The following is a 22,272-nucleotide window of genomic DNA, read 5'->3' on the forward strand; positions in this document are numbered from 1 at the left end:
GGTTAAGAAGCAGGACGGGTCCCTGCGATTCTGCGTTGATTTCCGTCGCCTGAATAAGATTTCTGTGGCTGACGCGTATCCGCTCCCCAGGATGGATGAGTCCCTCGATGCATTGTCTGGTGCGCGATATTTTTCGACTCTTGATTTGTTATCGGGGTTTTGGCAGTTGCCGCTCGACGAAGAGTCGAAACCTAAGACAGCATTTCGGACTCCAGGGGGGCTGTTCCAGTTTAACCGGTTACCCATGGGACTTCACTCCTCTCCAGCGACGTTTCAGCGACTTATGGAGTTGGTTTTGTCGGGCTTGCAGTGGGATACATGCTTGATTTATATGGACGATGTCATTGTTTTCAGTAAAACGTTTGAAGAACACCTCCAGCGATTGAGAGGGGTGTTCTTGCGAATGCGATCGGCTAAGCTGAAATTTAAACCGGCCAAATGTCACCTCCTTCGGAAGTCGGTTAGATACTTGGGTCACATTGTCGATTCTTCGGGGATCTCCACCGATCCCGCGAAGACGGATTGTGTCGGTTCGTGGCCGACACCTACGTCCGTTTCCGACGTGCGTAGTTTCATCGGGTTTGCTTCTTATTATCGGCGGTTCGTTGAGCACTTCGCCACTATTGCAAAACCCTTGCACGCTCTAACGGCGAAGGGAGTGAAGTTCAAATGGGGACCGGAGGAGGAGGCCGCGTTTCGCTCCCTCCGGGACGCCTTGGTGGGTGCCCCACCCTTGTGTTATCCCGATTTTGCCAGTCCCTTTTTGCTGGACACGGATGCTAGCAACACGGGCATTGGGGGGGTGCTATCCCAAGTCGTTGGGGGGGTCGAAAGAGTTGTCGCCTACGGTAGTAGGGTGTTGTCTCCGGCGGAGCAGCGCTACTGTGTCACCCGTCGCGAGCTGCTTGCCATTGTTTTTTTTGTGCAGCAGTTTAGGCCATATCTCTATGGTCGTCACTTTACAGTCCGAACGGACCACGCGGCGCTACAGTATTCATTGAGGGTCGCCCAGCCCTCGGGCCAGTTGTCGCGTTGGTTGGAAGTCCTCCAGGACTATCAGTTTACGACTACGTACCGTAAGGGGTTGCGACACACGAATGCCGATTGCTTGTCGCGGTTGTTGCCTTGTGATGAATGCGCGTGTTTGTCGGGATCGGCGTGCTGTAAACCGACGCTTGCGGGGAAGATGGGGGCACTGGCTGCGACAGCGGGCGCACCGATCGGGGATGATTCCACTGCCTCTCAGGGTCGGGACTCGCTGCTCTCGCTGTCGCTCAGCGAATGGGGCCGCCTCCAGATGGCGGACAGCTCGCTGCTAGCATTGCGCCGCAAGGTTGGGGGTCCCGAGGGGGACCAGGAGTGTACCGGCTCCTATGTACTTGAGCAGGGCGTGTTATTGAGAGGGGACAGTTTGTCCCGGCGGAACGCACTAGTGGTGCCTTCCGCTGTGAGGGGGAGGGTTGTCTTGGCGGCACACGAACGCCTCTTGCACTTGGGAGTTAACAAGACGCTTGCCCTGCTTCAGCGTGACTATTACTGGCCGGGAATGGGAAGTGATGTGGTACATATTCTGAAGGGGTGCGTTGAGTGCGCCAGGCGTAAACCACCGGCCGTGGCAGCTAATCCACCGCTGCAATCTATTCAGGTCTCGCGTACCAACGAGCTCGTTGCACTCGATATTTTGGGGCCCTTCCCAGTCACGCCGAGAGGGAATAAATATTTGTTAGTGGGGGTCGAATACTTTACCCGATGGCCTATGGCGTGGCCTCTCGCTAACCAGTCGGCAGCGGCTGTGACGGATGCCTTCGTCCAGGGCTATGTCCTGGACAAGGGGGCTCCCGAACGCCTGCTGACCGACCAAGGTAAAAAATTTTCGAGTAAATTGTTGCAAGAGGTGTGCGATCTGTTGGGTATCAAGAAGGTGCGTACCTCCCCGTACCACCCGCAGACAGACGGGATGGTGGAGAGACTCCACAAAACTTTGACTTCCATGCTGTGCCAGCAGGTGTGCGAGGCACATGTAGATTGGGACCTGCAGGTCCCGGGAGTCCTTGCCGCGTATAGAATGGCCCCCCATGCAGCTATGGGGTTTTCCCCATTCTATTTGATGTACGGTCGGGAAGCTGACCCGCTAATGGAAACGCAACTTGGCCTGTCCGCTCCACGAACTAATTCTAAATTGGCAGAACATATTAAGTTTAATATTCACAAGCTGACAGAGGCGAGGGAGGCTGCACGGCTTAATTCCCGGGCTCGCCAAATTGCTAATGAACGGTTGCGGGCACGGAAGGTGTCCGGGCACGATTGGAAACCAGGTGACAGGGCCTGGCTGCATTGCCCTCAGGCACCCTTGGCTACGTCGCCTAAATTGTTGAGACCGTGGAGGGGACCCGTGGAGGTCGTGCGCGTTGCACGACCCCAGTGCGTTCAGATAAAGTTGGGAAAGCGCCGTTGGTACGTTCACCCCTCCCGACTGAAACCATTCTCGCCTCCATATGGCCTCCCCTTGTGTCGTCATGGCCGAGCATGTGACGTGACCGGCGACCCACAGGGGGAAATGTCTCTGCCTGATCCACGCGTATTTTCGCCTGATCTGCTCCCAGGTGTCTCGGATCTGACAGCTGCCGACCACCGGCGGCCGGATCTCCGCGGCGGGGCCGGCCCTTTCAGGCCCGTTCCGCGACGTCTGGAGCAGCCGGAACCGTCGGACAGTCGTCAGTGTCCCGCCCCATACGACGGACCAGCCAGACGGACTCGCGCCAAGTCGTGCTACTTTGCGCGACCCGCCTCGTGAGGAGTCGGGGCTGTTGGTGCGCCTCGTCACTGCGTGTAGTCGCAGGGACGTGGGGCGCGTTCGTTTTTTGGAATTTGCTCGTATCGTGTTATTGTTGACTTTTCGTGTTCATTGTCAATCTGTACATAGTTATTCTTGTTGTTGTTGTTGTTGTTATGTTACGGGGCACACTCGGGGGGTTACGGGTTTTTTTTGTTGGTTGTCGTTTTATCGTCGCGGTTGGTTGTTGTTAGCAGCCGGGCCGGCTGCGAGCTATGTGAGAGGGGGTGATGTAGTGGTGATACGCGCTGGGTGTGTACGTCATGTGCCAGCGCGTATGTACGTGTGTGTGTGGTGACGCGCGCTGACGGGGAGGAGCAGGCGTCAGTGCGCGGGTGGGGGTAGTGCTGCTGATTGGCTGTGTGCCGGTGACGCGCTGAGAGGGAGTGATCGGGTGGCAGCGCGGTGTGATTGGTCGGGGAGTGGAAACACGCGCTGAGCGGAACCGGATCGTAGGGATAGCGCGTGGGGATTGGGTAACTGGGGAGCGGTGCCGACGTTGAGGTCCGCATCCGCTCCGTCTCCCGGGAAGAAGAGGTATATAAGGTGATGCACAGAGGAGCAGGGGGCAGAAGTGGAACCATCTAAGAATGAAGACGAAGGTGCAGAGATAGAGCCCGGAGAGGAGAGTAATGGAGAGTAATGGAGAGTAATGGAGAATAGAGGAGAGTAAGGTATAAGTGTGTAGCCAGAGAGAGAGAACGGTCTACACGAGCTGAGTGATGTATAGTGTGTAGCCAGAGAGAGAGAACGGTCTACACGAGCTGAGTGATGTATAGTGTGTAGCCAGAGAGAGAGAACGGTCTACACGAGCCGAGTATGCATACGGTGTAGCCAGAGAGAGAGAGGAAGGTCTACACGAGCCGAGTATGCATACGGTGTAGCCAGAGAGAGAGATGCAAAGTCTACACGAGGCGAGTGGAGAGTGTAGCAGAGGCGCAGAGTCTACACGAGGCGAGAGAAGAGTGTAGCCGAGGCGCGGAGTCTACACGAGGCACAGAGAGCCAGCAGCACAGAATCTAAGAGAGTCAAGAGAAGCGTAGGGTGAAGAAGAAGAGGTCACGAGTTGTACCGTTGTATGGTGACCGCATTGTGAAGAGAAGAGGCCACGCGTTGTATCGTAACAAGTCAAGATTTAATAAAAGAAGTGTGTTCCCGTCAAGGAGTTTCCTGCCGTCATTTTCCAATACTTCACATGCATGACACGCGACAGTATTAACATTACACCAGGGGTCGGCAACCTGCGGCTCCCAAGCCACACAATGCTTTTTCAGGACTCCTTCGTGATGTTTTTCACATGCATTGTGGTTCGAAAGTTTGTTTGTACCAAAATTGAAACATAGTGCTGGACATTTTGGTTGCAGACCCCTGCAATGGACTCTTGAATTGCAGAGGAAAGGTGCCAAGTTACATATTGATATGCAAATTGTGAAATTAAGTGTGCACAAAACGTTACTACAATAGGAGTGAAAAAGGCAATTAAGATTTTGCCACTTGAGTTACAGTAAGTGTGCAGTTATAAATGTTACACAATTCACTTAATTATAATTCATGCAGTTGTGCACTTACGTAATATATAATTAAAGCTGCAGTAGAGCCGTGCTCATCAGCCGCGATCCATATTTTTGCAAGATGTATTAAAGTAAGAGAGACACGCATAAGAGTTCATAATGTCTCCCAAAGCCCCATTCGCTCGATTATTATATTATTAAGTAGCCCCCCCCCCCGCACTGCCTGCGTGGCCAGCAGCCATCAAGTGACGGCTGAGGCGCACAACAAAGTCGCCCCACCTCGTCCAGGCAGCGCTCTTGTGAGCAACTCATGCAGGCGGTAACGATTTTCAACTTCGCATAGAAGCCGCCATTCTATTTGTGCGCACGGCAACGTCCGTACACACGTGGTGGTATTGATAGAGTGAATGCGCGATGTGGCTGCAGCAGCGCCCTCTACCGCTCGGCTCCCCCAGGTTCCGCGGTCCCAGCGACTGGCAGAGCCTCGCCAGGACGGGGTCCCAGGCAGAGGCAGCTGCGGGCAAAACCACAAGACACGTGACCACCAAGACCAGAGAAGGAGGGGGAAAGCGAGTAAACCATTCCCCCCCCATCCCCCATGGTGGCCAGCACCGTGCACGAGGTGATTGGTGTTAACGAACCAAGCAAAGCCACATTTGGTCACCTGCTAGCAATGTTCAATCACCTCAGTTCTTATTTAAAACCAGAATCATTAGTCTAAGAGCTTTATAAATGCAACTCGGCATCGTACTCAAACGATTGGCCAGCTGTTGGTCATCACCAGATCACTGCATGGCTGCTGCCTTCCCATTCCGTGGCTTTCTTGTCTACGTGTCGTTCTCTCGAGGCCGAGCTGGTAGTGCACGTTACAGGTCACGCTTCGTATTCCTAACAAGAGGCCAAACATCGTCAATCTCCCCCTTCGTTGAGGCCTTTCCCTCAGCAGTGGTACGATGAAGACATATCAGGGCTGCACTTTTAGCTCAATGCGTCTCTGTATGACGGTCACTCACTTGTACAACAAAGTCTTCATTAACCAGAGCTGTTGAGGAACAACCTCAAACACCGCTTCACACAAGCTCCTCATCGTCATCACCTGATCAGGAGCAGCAGACGATCTCGCCATCGCGAAATTACTTATTGGCCGCGTCCCCTACCTTATAGGGGAGCCCTAAGCGATCCCGATCCAGATTGAATCACATCCACGCACTCATTGTTTCATCAGCGAGATTTCATCAGATCAGATCCACCAACTCATTGTTTCATCAGTCAGATTTTATCAGAGCAGATCCATCCATTCATTGTCTAATCAGTATAGTTTGGCTCATTGTCTACGTCTCTGGTTTGCCATTTGAACGAATGAGTGTGCATGTAAATGGGCCTATGCGTGGATCTTGGAGTCTATACGTGCAGCATTGGTCTCTTTGCAAGTCTATACATCTCTGTGCGGTTACATGAGTTTCTAAGTGTATGGAATTTCACGTGAATGTAGGTTCCGATGTGATTTTGTGGATCTTTACCACGGTCTCTTGGAGTCGATTCACAACAATCACAATAAGATACTGATCGTGAAACCCAAGGAGATTCGATGAGATCAGTCCCCAAAGATCAGAATATGGGTAGGGTTGGGATGGTGTGAACCAAGGCCGTAGCCATGGAGTCAACATTGGGGGGGACCAAATCTTCCAGGATGTCTGGGGTCCCAACCCAGAAAAATATCTAAATTTGAAAACTCATTTCCTGCCTAAAATATTTAACAATTCACTAACACATGGAATGGACTTTTGATTTATTTTTTACAATAATGTCGAATAGTGTATTGTATTACATTGCTCTGTTTTAACTTTTTTACCATTTCGTGTTTCATTGTATGTAATGGCAGAGATTAGGGATTAATAAAGTATAATCATAACTACAATGCATTGATTTATATGAAGACAAGTCCAGATATTATGGCCAAGGTTTAGCATTTTTTTTTTATTTACATAGCATTGCAATCATTTTTTTATTGCAATATATTGGGGGGGACATTTTTAATTACGGCCTTGGTGTGAACCTTCACCACCCGCTAATAATTAATCGGTGGCACTCGGCACTTGTGCATGGATCGGAGCTGCATCGCAATCACGAGGCACGTGGGCAGGAGGAGTTAATTGGTTCATGACTTGAAACGGAATTACCCGCGCGCGGATAAAAGTCCCGAGTCGGGCAGTCACCGAGTGGTGTCGTCTGGTGCCGTGCCAAATCTCGGTTGTTGCTGCCCTTGCGATGGAGACAACGAGGGCTTTGTTTGCGGTCTTCGGGTGTCTGTGTCTTGCCTCTGGTGAGTGGAGTTGTTTGGTACGAAGTTAAATTATTCATATTGTTTTGTCATGCTTCTACAGTGTTAAAGGACGTGATCACATTGGGTACGTAATGAGGGGTTTGGTAAAGCGGGCAGGGTGGTTACTTCACTTCTGAATACCTGGGCACTAATTCAAGTTCTGGTCGTGTTTCTATTCGTGTCCAAAAGTTGCCCACTATCCTTTTTTTTTTTTTGCAAGTAGCCGCGTAGTGATGGTGAACAGGGCCTCGGATGCAACTTGTTATCGAGTCTGACTGCCTCATGCTGTATTGTTAACTCTCGCGTCTTGTCCCTTGTGGCATCGCCAGCCGCAGTGGCCACCTCCGCCACGTTGAGTGTGGTGTGTGACGAAGCGACGCTCACGCTGACCGTGAGCAGGGACCTGTTCGGCACGGGTCACCTGGCCCAGGAGGGTGACCTGTCCCTGGGAGTGCCAGCCTGCCCCGTCACTGGGAGCGACGCCCTTGCTGGGACTGTGACCTTCCTCTACGCACTGGAAAGCTGTGGCAGCAGCCTCCAGGTAACTTGCTGCGAATGCTGCTGCAATATAATCTGCGCATTCCCTTTTTGCGTTGTGTATCCCTGCAATACTTTATTGACCACTCTAAAGTATATACACTACTTTTCCACTTATCGTTCATATGGTTGATGAAGTTGCAGCGCAAAGACTACAATTTTGCGTTCTGGTGCTCGAGCCAGACCACTGCGTCGGGAGCAGCCGCGTGTAACATCGTTGTGATATCCACTTTTGTATTTGTGGATCGGGCATTGCATCCTTTTAGTCTTCCGGATGGCCACAGTCGCACATTGGGCCACTTTTAATTTTCCATTTGGGCATCGGAAATCTGTATTTGCCGTATTTTGTGCAGATGCAGTTTAGGGTGGACCATACGCTTCATGGAAAATGTTGTGCTTTGGATCTTTTAAAAGGTGCTTGCGTTTATTTTGAACTCCACTTATACCGTAAGTAATTGGCCCCGCGTTATCCTCTCCTAGATGAGTGCAGAGCTGCTGTCTTACGAGAACTACCTCTACTACCGCCCCACGTCCAACACGGGCATTGTCCGCACAAACTACGTCGCCGTGCCGGTCGTTTGCCGCTATCCCAGGCAAGTTCACCAGTAGTCTCGTTGAAATTTGCTTAATTTTGAAGTCCAGCTGAACGGCTTGCAATTCTACCGGTGTCTTTTATAACTTAATGCAGTTGCGTGTTCTAGAGCTTTACAATGTCTGTATTGCACTGCAGCTAAATTACATCAAGTTAATCCACTGCTGGAAAGTATCCCTATGCGTCGTGGGGGTTGTTGGAGCCAACTTTACTGAACGGTTCACATCAAGCGCCTGTTTGTCGTGGCCTGCGTCAAACCTGTTTTAACTGTAAAATGTACAGTGCTTTATCGACATGTCTCTTCGTGCACGGCACCCGCCTAACGAGTGGTTCAATGAATGCTATGCAATGGAGGCAAGTGACTTGGAATCTTATTTGTTTCTCGTTTGATCCATGTCTTGCACTGCGTTAAATTTACTCCAATTTTTAGTTGTGCATCTTCACCTCGCCTTGTAAGCTATTAACACCATGGAACTAAGAATGCGTTCACAATTAGTGCTATTGAGCATCACCCACCTCTACTCGTTGTAGAGAATGCGCCTGATCTCTTCCTCACTGCAGGAAGGGGAACGTGTCCAGCAATGCCATCAAACCCACATGGATCCCCTTCAGCAGCGCCAAGGTTATGCAGCAGCAGCTGAGCTTCACGCTGAGGCTCATGACCGGTCAGTGGTGATGTGAGGACGTTGATTGCCTGTTATGCACATGGCTTCTACCAGGATGGCAGTTTGGACAATAAACCCTTCAAGATGTTTGCTTGGTATTGAAGAATAGGCCAGATGTGCCCGTAGTCCCTAAACTTTATCTGAAATTCTTCCACAAGCAGTGGCGTGAGCAAGCACTTTCCTGGCTGCGCTGTTAGTCTGCACTCGGCCTTGGCAATTGTGTTTTTGAAGTTGTCTAATTGTGGTTTCTTTTTATGAAGACGACTGGAGTGTGGCGCGACCTTCCACCGTATACCAACTGGGCCAGACTCTGCATGTCGAGGCGAGCGTGCAGACACTGAACCACGTTCCACTCCGGATCTTCGTGGTCAGCTGCTTTGCAACCCCGGTTCCGGACAGGAACTCTCCACTCAGCTACCAATTAATTTTTAACTCTGGGTGAGATTTATCTCCTAATCGCACATAATGAATGTTTCTGGTCCTTTTATATAGGTGGCATTCTTCGCAGTATGTACAACAGAGCCTGGCCTTGCAATACCCCTGAATCTGGCTCTGGTGGCTAAGCAGGGCCAGATGCATGGTTAATGCTTCTCCTCATGATCTGTCCACTGATAGATGCAGTCAATGTGCGTCATTGACTCTGCTTTGATTTACGATGGGTGGGGGTGTGCAAACGCCCCTACTTTTGCAGCGGTGGGCTTGGTACAGTCTGGGTTAAAGTATTATACACGATCCCAAAGTGCTAGCCTGCCCTGTGTAAAGCCACGTATCCATACGTCTACGGTGTCTGTGCAGGTGTCTGGTGGATGGCAAAGTCTCGTATGATGCTCACCTTACTTCTGGCTTCCTGCTCCGGCAAAGTGACAACGTCCTTCGCTTCTTCATAGATTCCTTCCGCTTCCTTGCGACGTTGACCAACAATGGCGATCAGGTGATGTACTGTCATGCAGGTTTTTACAGGCTTAAAACCCTTTAGCAACTGGTAGACAGTGTGGTTGAGTAAACCCATCTTCCTCTGTCCAGATTTTCATCTTCTGCCAGCTGAAGGTTGCAGATGTTGCTACATCTCCAACGACCGTTAATAAAGCTTGCACCTACAGCCCCTTGGCTGCATACAGGTTTGTCTGCTTTCTTGAGTTACCCAGTCTCTCCGGGGCATTCGATACATAGCTGCAGTGTAGAATGCGCCGTGTATGTATGCTTGAACAAGATCCCTGAGACCTTTTGATTCCGTGCTACAAATGACTCCACTTGCCACGGTACCGCAGCCATTGATGTGCTTTCCCACTGGTCTGCTTGAGTCTTAGTATATTCTAGGAGATTTGTCGTGGCCAACACTTGTTGCATTCATATTTGGGGAAAACAGCATTTTACATTGGCTCCTTTTTGTTCCGCTGTGTTTTTGTAATGCCACCTGGTTGGTGGGTTGTGCTATGAACCTGGTCCCCCAGAGAACCTCGCTCATTCCTAAAGTCGGTGGTAAACAATTAAATAAAGGCCCGGACCTCTTACTCTTATTTGACGTGCAAAGCTGATGTCCAACTGCACTGGAAGTGGTGTTGGCCACTACCCCTTAATGCTATAAATGCTTTGGGATACCTGTGCTGTTATTCCCTTGCTGTACAAGTGGTCTGCCTTTTTTATATACTTGTGAAATTACGACCTTCAACCAGGGTTGTTCCTGACCACCACTCGGGTCGGGAGGGTAGTATCTAAACTGGCTCAACCCTCCATACGTGGTGGTGTAAACGTCAGTGGTCGAGAATGAGACTGGCCACAACCACTGCTGCTGGCCTAAACAGCTGCTCCAATCGGCTCTTGCCTCATTGAAATACTATAAGCTTTGAAACTACAGTTGGCATTTGTGGTGTGTGCAATGCAGGTGGGTCTCTGCTGATGGCTCGGACTCGGTGTGCAGCTGCTGCGAGTCCACGTGCCCCAGTGGAAGAAGGCGCAGGGATGTGGCAGCAGTGACTGGTGAGTACAACCGTCTTAAATTGTGAACGATAAATCTACGATCTTCAAGTGTCTCCTATGCAGTAGATCTTGTGAACTCTAATTATAAGAGATTTCTCTGTTTGCAAACCATGCTCCCAACTATAGACCCTTGGGTAAACATTTTCTGAATTTAAGTTCTCCCATGCAAAGCATTCAACATGGATCTTTGACGCATGAGATTCTTTGGGAACTTCTGCAGGTACTTAAAACGCCTCCTGTGGTGCTACAGTAAGAAGTCGAAAATGTGCTCTCCTACTCACCAATGACCTTGTAATTCAAAGAACCCCTTGTTTGAATGCAATTGGGTAATATGGACTTCAAAAGACCCGAGCTACTTAGCCTGGGCATGCGCCACCTATAACAATGTGGTCCCCTTGCTCAGGGCCGTCGTATGCTGCAGAAGATGTGATGCTGGGCCCCATCGTGATTGCCAAGCCCTTCTCCGATAATGCTGAGCCAAGCAGCCCTGAAAAACGGCAGCAGTCACGGGTCTCCACATCTGTATCCACAGGTAAAGCTTCCAGATTCTAATTGAGGCTAAACCAGGCCCTCCATCAGGAAGTCCATCTCATGTTGACTTCTTGCATTGGCAGTCTAATACTTACTATTTATATGAACCTTCATGCTATTTGGACAGAAATTTGCTTTTGGAAGTCTTCCTCCCATTTATCAGCCTACAATCCATACCCAACTGCACCCCGACTCCCCCCCCCCCCCCCCCATAACTAACTGATAAAGTACAATACAATACACGGATATTACAGCAGTGCTATCAAATGTCCACCAGACGTGGCTATCATTTTCATGACGTGGCCTTTAGTTGTAAGAAATAAAGTATAATATTTAAGATGGCACGCTTGTTAATCGATTGCATGGTTTTTAATCCAGATACATTACAGAGCTGTGCTTGTCAAGCTGAACTACACCAATCCTACCAAGGTTAAATGGCTAAACTTACTGGTGATATTTTTGAACGACACCTTTGCCCACCTTTACCAAATAGTAGGAAAGGTCGATGCCTCCACAGCATGTGGAAACCCTAGCTTAATGGCTACGCATTTACTCGCCATCCCTTGCACTCAATTCATGGTGATTTTGCAGGTGCCGCTCCCATTCTTGGTTTGGGAGTGGCTGCACTGGTGATGGCTGTCGCAGCAAGTGCCACGGTGGCTTTGTTTGTTTCGAAGAGGCAGCGCACGATTCCTTCAAAGGGATTGGAAACGAGCTTCTGATCTACCATTTGCATTTCTAACCTTATGATTTAATAAAACTCTGCATTTACCTCTGCTGCTGTGGTCAGTTGCTTTTTATGTTATCGTTTTCTATGCAGCTATCTGGCTGAATGGCCATAATCCTGGCCAACACGTGGCTACAGTTAAAACACCCTTTGGCTTTAAGCCTCCAGCTCGGTGTGGAAAGACTAATCTGCGGCTATACTTCCACCCCCTCTGATTGGCCACTTCATACATCAATGTCGTCTGCTTGGTGGAACACATCGGATGCCCCAGGCAGGGCATTTTCAGATGGCTGAATGTGGTGGTGCCTATTGCTGGCTTCACTGAAATATGGCTGCACTATGTAAAATTTGAGCTAAATGACGTAGAGCTGTTGCCACCCTGTGCGATGCTGTTGGCATTGGAGCTTGTATTGTCTGCAGTCTGTTCCATGCATTTTTGTCCCACTTATGTGGGGTCCGCTTACTCTATATATAGTCTTTGTTTGCATTTTAACCATAAATATTGGTTAGTGCAGACATGATTGTTTTGTAAAAGGTTTCAGTTTGGTATTTTAACAACTTAACACCTGTTTTGTTGCCAGAGAAGGGGAAACTTCTTCTCATTTTGGTACTGGCAAAGGAGATCCCATGATGGAGCAGCGTTAACTTTAAACTTGGTCGTGCAAAGGATTGAAAGTTAAGTTGGGGGCATGATACTCTGGGACATGTGACCAGATGAAACTGGAGGGGAGGCGACCGGTGGAGGGGGCCAATGGGTGGTAACGTGGTCCAAGAAAAACTCTCGAGAGCTTAAGGGTGAGAGATCGAGAAGGTGGGCAGGGCGAGAGGCGGAGCCAGCCCGGCCCGATTATAAGGGGGGCCCTGTGAGGGACTCGGAGTTCTTACTGTTGGAGAGGCAGGAGATCCACGTCACGCTTGAAGCCTCAAGCCACGCGGTCCAGGACCCAGCTTCTGGTCCGGACGGGGATAGTGGAACCGTGTCTAGTTCTGCCGTAGCGTGGTTAGTTGGGTGGTCACCACCCGAGTGTGTGAATTGCTTGGAGTATGTTGTGCTAAGAGTTTAATAAAACGTGTTGCTCCCAAGACAACGTCTGCGACTCCGTTGGACTCGCTACACATTTAAGAACATTTGACAAGGAACCTCATATTTAATAAACATCTTCCCAAAACATCTAGTGCCTCCTGAATATCCAAGTCACTGATAATACTGCATAAAATAAAGCATTTTTACTTCCATAATCTTACCTATAAACGTATTTTTTGTCTGTCTCTGTCTGTGCACGCCTATCCTTGCAACGCTTTTAACTGACAAATTATTGGGTTTACATTTCAACAAAGTACACAGAGCCTCCGGCTGAAAACGCGCTATTTGCTTTTGCTCTTGGTCAAATGTAAACTAATAAAATCACACATTTTCACAAAAATCAAGCACTATTACTGCTGCACAACCACGCTGTTCAGGTAAATCCTGAACAGTGTGATTTCCTCTTCTCCCACCTCCCGCACCCAAGGGGGGCAGTTACTACACCTGGTGCCATGGGTTTTTACCCGAGGGGCCCCTAGTGGGGATGTCCCACGGTTTCCCGGTGCCAGGAGATTGGCCGATTTCCCCCCCCCCCCCCCCCGGCCAAATTGCATTGCGGCACCCGTAAATTGGCTTAAAATTCTAGATTTGAAGCTTTCGTGACTGCAAGGATTCATATTCTTATGTTTTTTCGGTAAAGTCACGTAGGTAAAAAATTAAAATTAATAAAAGTAATTAATTATATTATTTTTACCTACGTGACTTTACTGAAAAAACCTAAGAATATGGCTTAATCTTCTTGGTTCTTTCAGTAAAGTCACGTAGAAGGGAAGTAATAAAATAATAAAAATAGAACATAATAAAATAATTCTCACGACGTTTCGGCCACAACGCAAGCAGCCGTCCTCGGGGAGACGCTGTCGCATCGACAGACCTGTTCTTCACCTGAGGACGGCTGCTTGCGTTGTGGCCGAAACGTCGTGAGAATAATTTTATCATGTTTTATTTTTATTATTTTATTACTTCCCTTCTACGTGACTACCGAAAGAACCAAGAAGATGAATCCCTGCAGTCACGAAAGCTTTAAATCGAAAAATGGCTTAAAATTGTCTGGGCACGACGGAGCTCACCGGGCTAACAGCAATGAGACACTCACTGCACGGGGAAGGGGTCAGGGTGGGAAATGTTACGCGGGCAGCGCAGACGAGGAGGTGGGAGGGAAATTACTGGACCCACTGCAGATTGTGTATTCCGCGGGACAAGCCACCCCGATCAAACCGGTTGAGTTCAGGGTGGGGAGGACGGGGGCGTAGACAATGGATCGAGGCGTAGTGGGAAAGCAAATGTTTGTTGTCTGATGTTGTTGTTGTCTGATGTTGTTGTCTGTTGTTGTCTGATGTTGTTGTCTGATGTTGTTGCCTGATGTTGTCTGTTGTCGTTGTCTGTTGTTGTTGTCTGATGTTGTTGTCTGATGTTGTCTGATGTTGTTGTCTGATGTTGTCTGTTGTTGTTGTTGTCTGATGTTGTTGTCTGTTGTTGTTGTCTGATGTTGTTGTCTGATGTCGTTGTTGTCTGATGTTGTTGTTTGATGTTGTCTGATGTTGTTTTCTGTTGTTCTTGTCTGATGTTGTTGTTGGATGTTGTTGTTGTCTGTTGTTGTTGTCTGATGTTGTTGTTTGATGTTGTCTGATGTTGTCTGATGTTGATGTCTGATGTTGTTGTCGGATGTTGTTGTTTGTTGTTGTTGTCTGATGTTGTCTGATGTTGTCTGATGTTGTTGTTTGATGTTGTTGTCTGTTGTTGTCTGATGTTGTTTGATGTTGTCTGATGTTGTTTTCTGTTGTTGTTGTTTGATGTTCTTGTCTGTTGTTGTTGTCTGATGTTCTTGTCTGATGTTGTTGTTGTCTGTTGTTGTTGTCTGATGTTGTTGTCTGATGTTGTTGTTTGATGTTGTCTGATGTTGTTTTCTGTTGTTCTTGTCTGATGTTGTTGTTGGATGTTGTTGTTGTCTGTTGTTGTTGTCTGATGTTGTTGTTTGATGTTGTCTGATGTTGTTGTCTGATGTTGTTGTCGGTTGTTGTTGTTGTTGTCTGTTGTTGTTGTCTGATGTCGTTGTCTGATGTTGTTTGATGTTGTTGTCTGATGTTGTTGTCTGATGTTGTTGTCTGATGTCGTTGTCTGTTGTTGTTGTCTGATGTCGTTGTCTGATGTCGTTGTCTGATGTTGTTGTCTGATGTCGTTGTCTGATGTCGTTGTCTGATGTTGTTGTCTGATGTCGTTGTCTGATGTTGTTGTCTGATGTCGTTGTCTGATGTCGTTGTCTGTTGTTCTTGTCTGATGTCGTTGTCTGATGTTGTTGTCTGTTGTTGTTGTCTGATGTTGTTGTCTGTTGTTCTTGTCTGATGTTGTTGTCTGATGTCGTTGTCTGATGTTGTTGTTGTCTGATCTTGTTGTTGTCTGATGTTGTTGTTGTCTGATGTTGTCTGATGTTGTTGTCTGATGTTGTTGTCTGTTGTTCTTGTCTGATGTTGTTGTCTGATGTCGTTGTCGTCTGTTGTTGTTGTCTGATGTTGTTGTTGTCTGATCTTGTTGTTGTCTGATGTTGTTGTCTGATGTTGTCTGATGTTGTTGTCTGATGTTGTTGTCTGATGTTGTTGTCTGTTGTTCTTGTCTGATGTTGTTGTCTGATGTTGTTGTTGTCTGATGTTGTTGTCTGATGTTGTCTGATGTCGTTGTCTGATGTTGTTCTTGTCTGATGTTGTTGTCTGATGTCGTTGTCTGATGTTGTTGTTGTCTGATGTTGTCTGATGTTGTTGTCTGATGTCGTTGTCTGATGTTGTTGTTGTCTGATGTCGTTGTCTGATGTTATTGTCTGTTGTTGTTGTCTGATGTTATTGTCTGTTGTTGTCTGATGTCGTTGTCTGATGTTGTTGTCTGATGTTGATGTTGTTGTCTGATGCTATTGTCTGATGCTATTGTCTGATGTCGTTGTCTGATGTGATTGTCTGTTGTTGTTGTCTGATGTCATTGTCTGATGTTGTTGTCTGATGTTGATGTTGTTGCCTGATGCTATTGTCTGATGTCGTTGTCTGATGTTGTCTGTTGTTGTTGTCTGATGTTATTGTCTGTTGTTGTTGTTGTCTGTGCTTGTGAACGTTAAGTGGAAGTGCATCGCCGCTCGTAGCGGATTGTGACCAGAGACGCTGTTCGCCGCGGTCCCCAAGTCTTAAATCGGCGCTCGGCGCTGTTCGCCGCGGTCCCCAAGTCTCGAATCGGCGCTCGGGGCGCGGTTCCGCTGCCTCCGAGCGCCAAGGGAGACGCGGGCCACGGCGGTCAACAGATACAGTGAGGACACTCCGACTATAATACACCACTAAGATACTATAATATACCACTAATATACTACTAATATACTACTAATATACTATAGTACACCACTAATATACTACTAATATACTATAATACACCACTAAGATACTATAGTACACCACTAATATACCACTAATATACTATAATATACTATTAATATACTATAATACACCACTAAGATACTATAATATACCACTAATATACTACTAATATACTATTAATATACTATAATACACCACTAAGATACTATAATATACCACTAATATACTACTAATATACTATAGTACACCACTAATATACTACTAAAATACTATTAATATACTATAATACACCACTAAGATACTACTAATATACTATAATATACTACTAATATACTACTAATATACTTTAATATACTATAATATACTATAATATACCACTAATATACTACTATAATATACTACTAAAATACTACTATAATATACACTAGTACACTACTATAATATACTACTAATATACTATAATATACTACTATAATATACTACTAATATTCTATAATATACTGTAATATATTATAATATACTACTAGTACACTACGACAATAATATACTACTAATATACTATAATATACTACTAATATAATATACTACTAATATACTATAATATACTAATATACTACTAAAATACTATAATATACTACTAATACTACTAATATACTATAATATACTACTAATATACTATAAGCTACTACTATTATAATATAATACACTACTAATATACTACTACTACACTACTACTATGCTGGTACACTATTACACTATGACTATACTACACTACTATTATACTGGTATTCTACTACACTATACTACACTACTACTATGCTGGTATTCTACTTCTGGGATCCCTCGTAGTCGAGGTGTTCCAGTAGGCGTTGCCCTCTATGTTTGTAAATCTCAGCAGAAATCTTGTCTAGCAACCTAGCTTTGTTCACTTTCATCTGCTTGACAGCTTCAGCCACTTCAAGCATCTTTGGTTTTCCAGCTAAGTCCTTAGTGGTATGGTAGAGTGTTGCGGAATCTCACTGAATTTAGAAGCATCTAAACGGCATTGCAGTTGTAAAGACGACTGCTGAAGTGTTCCTGCCAGCGGGAGAAGATTGCATTTTTGTCTTTGAAGATGTCCGTCCTATCTTTAGACCGGAGTGGTTCGAGGCCCTGTTTTGATGGTCCATATGTAGTGGATTCAACCGAGTCGCAGACGTATTTCTTAGACGCAACACATTTATTACAACAACACGTAATACATAAAGGGGTAGCTGCCCCTTTACCAGACAACAGCCTAGGGTGGTGGGCCACCCGGCTAAACTACACTAACACACTGGGTGTTAGCTACACCGGACCGGACCTCAGTTCGGGTCCAGGTCCACGTGTTGGAAACTCTTTTTCGACATAGAACATAGATCTTCAGATGATGGTAGCAACGCTGAACCCCGGTCCCTGTGGGGACCCTGCTTATATGCTCCCGGGTCGTGGCCGGCCCCGCCCTTGGCCACGCCCACCTTCGAGAGAGTCCTAGCTTTCTCTCGACCCTTCCCCCTTCCCGTAGGATCATTCCCCCCCTGCCCATGACCACCGCCGAGCCCCCACCTGGGGCCCCATATCGAGCCGGCATTGCTCGGTGACATTCACGATGTTGCTACATATGTGATGTCCACGATGTGAGTACATTGCACGCCGTGCCCCTCTAGGGCCGGCACCATACAGTGCCATCCGTGATGTCACTACACATATAATACTTTGGTTGCTTTCAAAAATTCACGTGGGTTATTGGAATCTGCAAGATGTATTTATATTTATTTGTTCTTGAACCAGTTCTTCAGTTTCGGATTTTAGTTTGTTTTTCCATCCTTGTATGCGATTTCCCCCCTAATATGCTTGTTTTTTCTGTCTAGACTGTGTTGCCAGGCAATGAATGCTTTCCGTTTCTTGTCAATGAGGCCTGTGATTTCCTGGTGGTTGTCATCAAACCTGTCAAAGTTTTTCTTTCTTGTGTAGCCAATGGTGATTCACAGCTGGTTATTACTGCCATCTTCAATTGTGTCCAGTACTCATTAACATTTCCTGAAGCCTGGTTGGTGCTAAGTTTTCGAGCTAGTTCTTTGAGTCAGGCCTTTACTTCTGGGACTTGTAGTCTGTTTACGTTGAGTCTTTTCCTCTGTAGCTTTGGTCGAGCTCTTTCTCATAGGCTCCTGAGAGCTCTTTTAGACCACGTGACCGCCCAGCGACCCCCGTCCACCGGTGGCCCCCCTCCAATATGATCCGGTCACGTGTCAGCAGGTCAACCAGCGTATCATGCCCCAACGTAACCCTGGCTGGCTGATGCTCCCCCTCGCTCCCTCACCAGGAGCCCGCACCGCACACTGCTCGCGGTGCCTCCGCGCTGACCAGCGCTCACCCAAGCCCCGCTAGGGCTGGTACTACGCCCCGTAAGCGGGCTGCCCATAATGACAACACATCCGCCGTGGCTTCGTAAGCCCGGCACCACATAGTGACAATCACAGTCACTACACTACTGCTATGCTAGTATACAAGAAATACAGCGAGAAACATCACTACTAGTAAACTACTATATTATACAAGAAATACAGCGAGAAACATCACTATTAGTGCATTACCATACTAATTTAGTGACACAGTTTGGAGACAGAAATAATTGGAGGCACCTTTCTTTATTCTTGACACACAATGGGGACTATACGCACCCTACGTGGCTGCACACTATTAGATATATGGACTAGCGGGAAGTACCCGGCGTTGCCCGGGCGAAAAATATATTTCAAAACTTATCTTAAAACATAACATATACAGGGATTATCTGCATTGGGACTTTCACAAGGTGTTTGTGAGTTCTTTTGAACTGCAGTTAGCTTTCCAAGTTTTATTGGTGTTGAAAGTTAAGCATATTGGTTCAAAAGGTTTTGTGTGACTTCAAGTGATGACAAGAGACGTTATTGAGGTCCTGATGAGTGGGAAGGTGACTGTTTTCCTCGATTCTCAGGACTTCCCGGAGGGTTGCAGTGTTGTGGTGGATGTGTTGGAGAGAGATGTTCTGACAGCGCGGGCAGCCCAGGGTATTTGGGTCGACTTGAGGGTTCCAGTGATGCAATGCATTGCACTGTTCAGTTGGACATCAACAAGTTGAGTGTGACTACTTCTGGTCAATACTGGTGCACAGTACTCGGCTACAGAGTACACAGGGGCCATTGCTGATGTCCGTAGCACTGAGGGTGCTGATGCTCCCCAGCTTGTGCTTGCTAGTTTTTGGACCAGTTTGATCATTGTTTTTGTCTTGGCAGCTACCTTTTATATGTGGCCGTGGAAGGTTAGCGTATGGTCTAACTTCAATCCGAGATAGGTTGGAGTGGGATCGTGTTGCACAGTGTTACCACAGAAGGTCACTTTAAGAGTGTGCTTGGTGCTCCTATAATTAATTATCAATATGAAATACATTGACGGTTTTGTGGGGATTTTGCTTGGGCCTCCATTTCTGGAAACATTCCCCCATAGTGTTTAGGTCTTCAAAGTGAATTCGATGTCATTGAAAGTGGATGCTTGTGTTGATCCAGTTGGTGGCATGTCGTGGGAAATTGACTCACCACTCTTTCTACAGCCTGCTTATAGTGGTCCCAGTTAGCTTTGACCGGGTTACACCTTGGTAATTGTTTTGACAGAATCACGGGGACTTTGATGCCCATGTGGGTGATGATGGGCCTATATTGACTTTTGGGGAAGCTTGGGAGAATGTTGTGGGATGCGTGAAGCATGCTCCCACTTTGATCTTTGGAAACAATAGTGAGGACTGGGTTGTACTCGCGTTGCCAGCGAGCAGAGTGGAAAGTTGCTTACTGCTTGGAATTGAAAACCAGGTGCAGATTTTTGGCGGACATCCATTTGATGAGGTCTTCACTGTTGGCCTGATATACTGAATAGCCCCACGTAGTATGGTGGCTGTTACAGTCACCAATGTATAGGTCTGGGATTGGTAAACTTGGGAGCGGTGGCTTTGGCGATTTTGAATGAAGGTCTTTGTACATGTTGATAATATGCAGTTCCCCTATCTTGATGCTGATGGTAGGCGGTTTCTTTTTCAGTTGGTGGGAAGGCATATAATTCTGTGTGGTGTTCTTCATGTACATGGCCAGGCCATATTTCACGTGGTAATGGCTCGTCATGAGGTTGTATTCATGGATGTGGTAGCGACTGGCATGTAGGGCATCCATGACATGGGTTTTTTGGAGCGTCAGGACATACATTTTACGAGTCCCTCAATATTCATTTGGAGGATCCTTGTTCCAGGACCTATCTGCCACGTTGTTTGGCCCTGAAGAAGTCCGTTGGTGTGGCTTGTGTTGTTGCTCTGGAGACTGGAAGATCGATGTTCGGTTACCACATTGAAAGCATTCATCGTGATTTCTCATGTAACAAGAGTGTGCTGTGTGAAGGCTGCCATATTCCACTCTGGCACCTTAAGTGAGACACCTCCAAAAGCATCATCTCCATCTTCGACCTGAACAATAAGCCACAAAAACATTCAGTGTCAACTTATTTATAACACCGCTAGCACATCCCTACCAGTTACCCTAAACTGGCTGGTCACCTAAGACCACCGCCTTAAACAAACCAAAAAGAAAAAAAATTTGATTAAACATTTTTCAGAAACATTCAGGAACAATGTGAGTAAGCGATGCCCGCACATTTAAGTTATCTACGCAGGCCCTGACCCACTCCACTGTGGAGTGTCAGCTCTCGCACAAATCTCATGGATAGCAAAATCAAAATCGCACTCCCGTAACATCAGCGGTACCCTGAAGCCCGTTCCACTCCTGTGGCTTGCTATGCTGGCAAACATCACCCCAGACAGCATCTGACACAATGCCGCTATGACCTGCGAATACCGCAGTCTTATGGACAACATTGCTCTGCCGCTGCAAACGGACTTAGAAGAACCCCCACGCCATAGGCTGAAATCCAGGAAACATCTCTGGATGCGTGCCTTTTCTCTAGCAGCCAGAAAACAAAAATGGCACTTGCTGGAGATAAATGTGGATAGCTATGGATATGATAAACAAAAACCTCATTTGAGGACCCAACTGGAATTACCAGGTGTATCCCACAAAAACTATGCTGAACCATGCTAAACCGTGGTTGAACGCAACATGGGAGATACGCATACACCTTCCACAGGTGGAAGATCAAAAAATTGCCGTACTGTGACTGTAGTGAAAGCCAAACCAACAAGCACATCACCGACCATTCCACCAAATATGCACATATTGGTGGTGCTGCTGCGATCCACACAGTGGCTAAATTAGCATTCAACTATAACGCATTTCAAAACTGTTGCTTTTCCATCCTACCATACTAAAGCAGAAGACTGCCAAACGACCCATCTGTGGCCCTTATTGTTGACGTACCATCGCTTATAGTGATAGACTTTAAAGCATCGTCCTTTAGGTCTTGCTTGGTGAAGGTGGCAAGGCCATGTTTAGGTTAGTAGATGGCCACAAAAAGGGTGTAATTGTTTTGTAACTTGCCATCCATCCATATGCTGTCCTTCACACCCGTCTCCTGTTAGGCGACGACATCAATGTTTTTTCCCCTTAATTTTCTGGGTAAAAAGTCACATGAGGCTTTGAGAGTACTTCAATACTTAGATGGTACACCTGAAGACCTTCTACGATCATTTTCATGGCCTTAACATTGCATTGTTCCACTCTGATTTGCTTAGTTATGTTGTTTGCATGTTTTACCACAGGTATGTGTGGTTAATGCAGATTTTATGCTTTACAATGATGTCTATTTGGTGTTTTAACATCTTAACACCTTTATTATGCCAGAAATGATAATGCCTTTTTTATTTCTTAATACTGGTGAAATGGTCCCATATATGTATAACTGCTTAGCCCTAGCTATTAATGCTTTGGCATCCTTGTACTGTTTGCCTTCTGGCGGCCTTTGGTCTAGCACTGGTGAGACAAAGCCATCAAAGGGTCTCTACTGTAGGCCAATCAGTTTCAAGCAAAATGCATGCATGATTAAAGCATACTTGTTTGCATGTTTTATGACAAGTATGTGTGATTACGCATACTTTTAATGCCTTGCGATAGGTGTCTATGTGGTGCTTGAACATCTTATCACCTTGATT

The 22,272-nt window shown here is 46.9% G+C and overlaps 3 protein-coding genes across 6 annotated transcripts in view; all 3 read left to right on the forward strand.

Moving 5' to 3' along the window:
- LOC144953089 (uncharacterized) overlaps nucleotides 1–22,272 on the forward strand; it is a 405,883-nt gene that overhangs the window by 32,984 nt on the left and 350,627 nt on the right. The window lies entirely within an intron of this gene.
- On the forward strand, nucleotides 6,583–11,691 carry LOC144953099 (zona pellucida sperm-binding protein 3-like). The gene is made up of 10 exons (XM_078883632.1): nucleotides 6,583–6,667; nucleotides 6,997–7,208; nucleotides 7,685–7,801; nucleotides 8,362–8,461; nucleotides 8,722–8,899; nucleotides 9,257–9,392; nucleotides 9,485–9,579; nucleotides 10,344–10,438; nucleotides 10,842–10,970; nucleotides 11,561–11,691. The coding sequence occupies exons 1-10, from the start codon at nucleotides 6,613–6,615 to the stop codon at nucleotides 11,689–11,691; spliced, it is 1,248 nt and encodes a 415-aa protein (XP_078739758.1). The 5' UTR covers nucleotides 6,583–6,612.
- Nucleotides 15,962–22,272, forward strand: part of LOC144953090 (uncharacterized) — a 31,489-nt gene continuing 25,178 nt past the window's right edge. The window contains exons 1-2 of one of the 4 annotated variants that reach the window (XM_078883606.1): nucleotides 16,024–16,065; nucleotides 17,674–17,785. The gene's annotated coding sequence lies outside the window, so the exon portion shown is untranslated. Of the gene's footprint in view, nucleotides 16,066–17,673; nucleotides 17,786–22,272 lie in introns of all 4 variants that reach the window. The other 3 variants (XM_078883608.1, XM_078883605.1, XM_078883607.1) reach the window with 3 other exon arrangements.

This window comes from Lampetra fluviatilis, chromosome 72 (genome assembly GCF_964198595.1).
Source record: "Lampetra fluviatilis chromosome 72, kcLamFluv1.1, whole genome shotgun sequence".
Lineage (NCBI taxonomy): Eukaryota > Metazoa > Chordata > Hyperoartia > Petromyzontiformes > Petromyzontidae > Lampetra > Lampetra fluviatilis.